The 7823-nt window shown below is 38.3% G+C and overlaps 1 protein-coding gene across 1 annotated transcript in view; it reads right to left on the bottom strand.

Annotated features, from left to right (window-relative positions):
- Positions 1–4041: 4041 nt before the first annotated feature.
- The window catches only part of ptpa (protein phosphatase 2 phosphatase activator), a 27940-nt gene continuing 24158 nt past the window's right edge, over positions 4042–7823 (bottom strand). The window contains exon 10 of the mRNA XM_006782122.3: positions 4042–4847. Coding sequence (XP_006782185.1) covers positions 4773–4847 — 75 coding nt within the window. The 3' untranslated portion in view covers positions 4042–4772. The remainder of the gene's footprint in view (positions 4848–7823) is intronic.

Here is a 7823-nt window from a genome sequence, read left to right on the forward strand (position 1 = left end):
AGGAAAACTTGGCACATTTCTTCCACCTCTTCACGTCATCCCAGGCCAGCTCTACGATGTTGCATCAGTTGCAGATGTTCTCCAAAAGTTCCGGGAACATTCAGCCCCTTTGTTGACAGTGTTTACACTCTGATCAGAGGCCTGTACTACGTAGCAAGATACTTCTATGTAGTGATCAACACATATAAAAATAACCCTCACACCTCAGACTGCAGATACTTGAGAGTCTAAAGACAGAGGAATGCCAAAAGTCTTACTTCAATTGGAAATATACCCCTGCTATATGCAGAGGTCGTAACGCTGGGGAGAAATCTGAGAAATGTTCAGAACTATAATCTCAAAAAGTCCTGAACCTTTTTCTAGCACCTAAAGTTCTCAAACTAAGTCAACACAAAGACCTGGGACTCGTGAGTTAGAGGGAGTTTTATGACTGTGAGTCAGGGAGCAGGGCTTGTCATACTACACTGACTCATGTGTGGAGCTTTTAGCTTACGGCAGTTGAACAACATGTGAAAGGAGAGCTGCTTTTCTGGTTGAACAGCATTTAGTCTGAAGCCACTGCTTCGCCTTTAGACTTGTCGTGTTTTACTCTCAGCTCTGCAGTCCTGGAAGTCAGGGGATTTCCAGGACTTTGCTTTTTTTCCCACTTTTCTCAAATAAAGGACCTTCACAGTTGTCAGAGCTCTCTTTTACTCCCGATAGCCACATCTGAAAACTAAAAATCTTCGCCTGCATGAAGGAGCAGTGTAAAGTAGACCGACTCATGCAATATTCAACACTTTTCCCCCTCGTTTCAGAATCCATCTGCCTCACTGCTCAGTTCATCTCTGGGTCACAAGCAGGACGCGTAAAACTCACACAGGAACCGCTTGCACCAGCAGACCGCGCCTTCAGTCGCGTGAACGAGCGATTTAAGAGAATTTGTGACCTCTCACTCCTCCTGCTTTATGACTCGCACTGTACGAGAAGTCAATATCTGAGTCAGCGAGACTCGGCCTCTCTCTGCAGAGGGGAGAAACACTCGTTTGATTCAAATGTCTCAGAACAGAAAATAATCAAATGTAAAAGTACCACGGTGACTGATAACAGACAGGTGTAAAATAACTACAGAGGAACTCAAAATGAGTGTAAAGAAATGTAAATGGACAGAAAAAAGGGTTAAAATAACAAAAACAAAGTCCACAAAGATGTAAAATGTTCAAAAGCAGAGATGTCAAAGAAGTGAAAGGACATGGAAAAAAACTAAACCAAGACTAAAATTCACAAAAATGACTACAGAGAGATGTTAAATGATGACGCAGATGAGGAGTAAAACAATTCAGAGATACAAAATAAAAAGAGCCAGAAGACAACCACAAAGAAAAAGAAAATAGCCAAAAAAATAGTCTAGAAGTGATGCGAAATAATCCACAAAGACCGCTGCAAAATGAGAGAAAACAACTGCAAAGAGACAAAGAAAGTCTGAAAAGAGACAATAAACAAAACACAATTATCAGAAATTAACTACAGTTTTTAAAAAAAAAAAAATGAAGCAAGAAGGATAAAACAACCAGAAAGAAACAGAAAACTACAAAAATAAAACTACAAAATGACAAACACAGAGATGCAAAGAATGACTGACATGACATAAAGCTAAAAATACTGCAAAGACATATAAAAACCACTGGGAAGGAAAACAAGCACAGGGATAAAACAACTAAAATAAGATATGAAATGATATAAGAGGAAAAAAAAGGATCTCAGTGAGATTTTAAAATGACAAAAAAGACATCGAACCACAAAAACACAGATGACAAACAGCTGGAGAAAAACGTAAATGAACCAGAAGCAGACATAAAGTATCCACAGAGAGAAGTCAAATCACTGAGATGAGGTTTAAGAAGAATCTCAGAGACATAAAATAGCTGGAAATGAAAGAGACAATAATAAATCACTGCACAGAGAAGACAAAATGACTCTAAAGAGATATTAAATGACACTGAAGACGCTGAAATCACCACAAAAATGTAAGATAAACAATTTATATATAAAATGATGACAAAAAAGATGTAAAAACACCCCAAAGTTGACATATGATGGTCATAATGAGATGTGTAGTGTCTGTGAAGATGTGCACTCTCCTGAAGAGACACAAATAAAAACAGGCAAAGAAAGGAGTGAAGTGAAGCAATAGATGACGAGATGTTTTAAGGGAAGTAAAACGACTACAAGGAGATGCAAAATGATGCGTCAGGGATAAAAGAATCGAAAGAGATATAAAACTACCAAAACAGACATGAACAGAGATTCAAATGAAAACATCCCAATCTGAAACAATTGTAGACACATCAAATGGAGTAAACCAACTGCAAAGACGACAAAAAAGACCCAAACAGATGCAGAAATGACTAAAAAGAGATTAAAAGATCCACAAAGCTGTATGATGAGCAAATGACAGCAAACTGACATAAACTAATGAAGGGAGACACAAAACAATAAAAAATTAACATAAAATAATCACAAAATCATTTAAAATTACTGAGATGAAGGGTAAAATCATTCCAAACACACAAAAAATTATTACAAAGATAAAATCAACAGCAAAAAGCCAGAAAACAAAATCTAAAAAAAAGCAATAAATGACAAAAAGATGCAAAGTGACCACAGAGAAGCAACTGAAAGAAGACCTGAAACAAGTTTTACAAGTCCACCCTCAAAACCCACCTGCTCAACATAGCCTACTCTATATAACTTCTCCATGCTCTTAAACTTTCTTTTATTATTGTGTTTATTTCCTGTTTTTATGCCTGGAGTATTTGCTCTGTACAGTGTCCTTGGGTGTTTTGAAAGCCACTTTTTAATAAAATTTAACTTCAACAACTAAATGAGGGGAAAGAAAAGAGATTAAAACGAGTGAAAGCAGACATAAAACTAAAAAAAAAGATGTAGTAATGAAAAAATGAAAAACATTTCTTGCTCCTGAGACGTACCTCTTCACATTTAGGTTCCAAAAGCACCTGCATACATGTGGGGTAGGTCTGCTTTCTACACACCTGTGTCTGTCAACCTCATCGTCTAATAACACGTCCCTTGAACTCACCGTACTCTATAAAGGGTGGGCGTAACTTCTAACGGCGTAACGTATACTGGTTCTGGCAGTATAAAATAGTATTTTTTTCATCAACAAGGCGATTCCCAAAGAGCTAGTAGTAGAAAACTTGGTCTATTTTGACATGGAACGCATTCTGGAGCTTCAGTTGATCCATCTACCATTCACTGAATCCTCGTCAGAAATGGTCCCAGTGGAAGAATGGCCACCAAGAAGCCATTACTGAGAAAGGGAGACAGGGCTGAGATATGAGATATGCCACATCACATAATAACTGGACTGAGAATCAGTGAAAACAGGTCTGATGGAGTGATGAATCCAAATTTCACAGTTTTGGTTCAAATCACCGTCAGTATGCATTGAAGTACAACAGTGAGTAACTACAGCCATCTGTAAAACACAGTGGAGACTCTGTCATGGTTTGGACTGCATTTCAGCCAATGTTGTTGGAGATCTTGTCAAAATTGATAGCAGACAAGTACAGTCGTTGACTGATCTCCTCAGAGCACAGACCTTCGCAGAGGTAGGGCGGGATCATATTCACAGAAAGTGTCAGCCAGCATCCCACAAAGACCTTGGAATGTCCTTGAAAAAGAACTATTTCTGAAGATTACCTAGTGCAATTATGGGCAGCTTGATTAAGAGAGTTCAGGGTGTTTGCACGTTTCAATAAATGCATTTCATACTTTCTCCCCAAAAAATTAAGAAATGAACGGTGGCTCAAGACTTGTGCACAGGACTTTATATAGTGGCTTTAATATTACACTGAAAATATGAAGACAAATCAAGTGCACGGAGAGGTGAAATGTATGAAATCAAGTTTTGGGGGTCACAAAAATTGTTTCTCTTTTATTAAATTAAAACGGCTTTAGAACACGTAAAATGTAAAGCAGGAGAGAGAAATCATAAATCTTTTGTTTGTGGTGAGCGTTTTCAGGAAAAAGCTGCACAGAACAACCACAGGAATTTATTCATGGTTTGTCACTTTACAGTATTTACTATTGGAGCTGATGTCAGATGAAATAAATTCAGACTGGGCCGGGATTGGAAGAAGACACCGGTTTACACTACTGACGGTGACTGTGAGGGACAGAAAACTAATGAAAAAGAAAGCTTTCATGCAAAGACTGTCAAATCTAATCCGTTACTTTTCCCACAATACATTTCTTAAAGTATAAAATATAGAGTACATTTTTCATGTCAAATTATGAATGAGATGTTTGGACAAAATGGGAAATTTAATTATTGGTAGTTCTGCAAAAAAGAAAACAAATGCAAACATTTGGTTGAAAAAGCAGTAAAACCGAAGATGGAACTATGGCAGAAGATTATGAAGAAGTCATATTTTTATCCACTCCAGTGTCAAATTTAAATATAAAGCACCAATGAGCAAACCTGATAACAAAACAAAAGTCCCTCAAACTCTATCCATCACTTAAATAACATGACAAAAATGCGATGCTCCAGATTCACAAAGCTCTTCTTCCACCTTTGCATTAAAGTTATGGATATCTGCAAGCTTTCATGACCACACGCGTGCCCATGAGGGGATGAGGTGTCACACTACATGTGGTTGTCTTTTGCTACTGTCGGATTTGCACGTGAGGACGCCAGAGGAAGGGAAACTGCAGGTTCCAACGAGTTGGGATTTTTGTCTTTTCCATCGCGTTTCCTCGCATGAGAGTCAAGGCTTTGCCGGCTGGATGGACAGCAAGCTACCGAACTTGAAGTGCTGGATCACGGGGAACTTTTCCAAACACTGAAAACAAAGGGAAAACAGGCAGGAAAAAGACTTAATATCTCAGTTTGCTTCAGAGAAGTAGCAAGCTAACTGTGATCTGAAATATAATATCAAAAGTATCTAAATTTGTCCATTTGAACAATTTTTGTGACAGCTGAAACAACAAAAGAACAAAAGTGTAGATGAATCGTAGGGCAGACGTAAATGAAAACAAATAATCTAAAAGGGGATAATAAGGTCCAGGTGAACTCAAGATAATATCATAAGTGGAACTACTGTGGGAAGAAAATATACAAAATATATTTGAGAAACTAAGACAAAGATGTATATGACAGGTTAAGGGGAAGAGAAACAAGAGTCAGTAAACAGATGTAAAAAAAGTAAAATGGCTAACTGTGATCTCAGGGTTACTCTGAAATACTGTCAGAATGTGTACTTTCTGTGTGACAGCGAACACACATTTGAAACTAATACACAATAAGTGCAGAGAAACTGGAGAACAAGTGTGAGTGAAAAACATGATTTAAAGGGGACAATAAAGTACAGGCGAACTCAAGACGATGAGAAAGTGAGGAAAAAGTACACAAGAAGAAATGTAAAGGAAATATGAACCACGTGAGGACCAAAAACTTGTAAAATTAATGTCAGCAGATATCAGAAATAGAGAACTATGTAATTAAGTGGCTGACTGCCATTTTTTAGCTAATTTGAAACAGTGTTTATATTTACAACAACGCTAGAAGTAGCAGACATAGATGTAAATAAAAAGGGAGCAAAGAAAATTTATATAAAAAGAGATAATAAGGCACAGGTAAACTCAAAAGGGAAAAGCAGGAACAAAAACAGAAGTAAAAGAGGAAAAAGTAAAACAGAAACAAAAGTAAAGAAAACCACCAACATTTGAAACTAACCTTCAAAATAAAACATGAAGTAAACAAGGAGGGATCACAGAGGGAAACAAAGGAGGTATGTGGAAAGGGAAGATACTCAGGAAATGAGAGATCATAACAGACTGTGACAGAGCAGTTTCTCCTCTGTATTGCACCAAAATAGACTTGAAATGAAAACACGCAAGAGGAACCTAAAGTCCAGAGTTTCAGCTTTAATTCAACGGTTTGAGCAAAAATACTGAATTAATTAATTGAAACACACATATATACATGTATATGTATATACTAGGGGTGCAACGATACTCGTATCGATATTGAACCGTTTGATACAGTGCTTTCGGTTCGGTATGCATATGTATCGAACAATACAAAATTTTAATTTATTTGATCAACTTTTCTTCTGACGATGCTGTCTGTGTTGAGCGCTCAGTGGATCTGTGTTCGACTACTCCGCCTAGGCTGCACTGTCGAGCAGATCCACTGAGCGCAGCGCAAGCTAGCAAGACAAAAGCTAAGCTCGTTGCAACATGGCAAATTGAACCTCCCCCACCCTCATTCAGATCTGGCGTTTGGAACTTTTTTGGTCTTCATGTGACGTATGACCCTGAAGGTAAGCGCGTCATGGACAAAAGTAAAACAGTATGTCGGATGTGCCACGCAATGCTCAATTACATTGGTGGGAACTAGTGCGTTAGCGCAGTTAGCTCGTTAATGTGTTGACGCCGTCCAGCCGCACGCACGGGGCGATCCGCGGTAGCACGTTAACGGAGATTTGCCGTGTTGTGCCGGTAACGTCATTTTAACGAGATTAATGCTGACAGCACTAGTGGGAACACAACGAATATGACTGCACATTCATGGGGACCTGATATGTTTAATATGCTGCTGAGAATATAGCCCAGAAAAAGCGTATAGTATAGCTTTTATTTTGGAAAGAGCCATTTCTCTGTAATAAACTCTCTTTTCCAAAGATGAGTGATTCCTCAATCAGATAGATTAATTTTTTTATCCCTTTGTTGTTTCAGCAACATTAAATTTAAAAACTGTACGTTTGAGTTAAAATATATATTTATAATTTTAATAAATTACAAATTAAAAAAGTATGAACATTTTTTTGTATCGAAAAATATCGAACCGTGACACCAAAGTATCAAACCGAATAGTGAATTTTGTGTATCGTTGCACCCCTAGTGTATACCCCTAGTGTATTATACGTACGTACGTATGTATAATACACTAGGGGTATACATATATACACACACATATATATATACACACACACACACACACACACACGTATACATGTATATATATACACACACACAAACATGTATACATGTATATACAGTGGGGCAAAAAAGTATTTAGTCAGCCACCGATTGTGCAAGTTCCCACACTTAAAATGATGACAGAGGTCAGTAATTTGCACCAGAGGTACACTTCAACTGTGAGAGACAGAATGTGAAAAAAAAATCCATGAATTCACATGGTAGGATTTGTAAAGAATTTATTCGTAAATCAGGGTGGAAAATAAGTATTTGGTCAATAACAAAAATACAACTCAATACTTTGTAACATAACCTTTGTTGGCAATAACAGAGGTCAAACGTTTACTATAGGTCTTTACCAGGTTTGCACACACAGTAGCTGGTATTTTGGCCCATTCCTCCATGCAGATCTTCTCAAGAGCAGTGATGTTTTGGGGCTGTCGCCGAGCAACACGGACTTTCAACTCCCGCCACAGATTTTCTATGGGGTTGAGGTCTGGAGACTGGCTAGGCCACTCCAGGACTTTCAAATGCTTCTTACGGAGCCACTCCTTTGTTGCCCGGGCGGTGTGTTTTGGATCATTGTCATGTTGGAAGACCCAGCCTCGTTTCATCTTCAAAGTTCTCACTGATGGAAGGAGGTTTTGGCTCAAAATCTCACGATACTTGGCCCCATTCATTCTGTCCTTAACACGGATCAGTCGTCCTGTCCCCTTGGCAGAAAAACAGCCCCATAGCATGATGTTTCCACCCCCATGCTTCACAGTAGGTATGGTGTTCTTGGGATGCAACTCAGTATTCTTCTTCCTCCAAACACGACGAGTTGAGTTTATACC

The sequence above is a fragment of the Neolamprologus brichardi genome, chromosome 7 (genome assembly GCF_056152115.1).
Source record: "Neolamprologus brichardi isolate AB-2024 chromosome 7, ASM5615211v1, whole genome shotgun sequence".
In the NCBI taxonomy this organism is placed as follows: Eukaryota; Metazoa; Chordata; class Actinopteri; order Cichliformes; family Cichlidae; genus Neolamprologus; species Neolamprologus brichardi.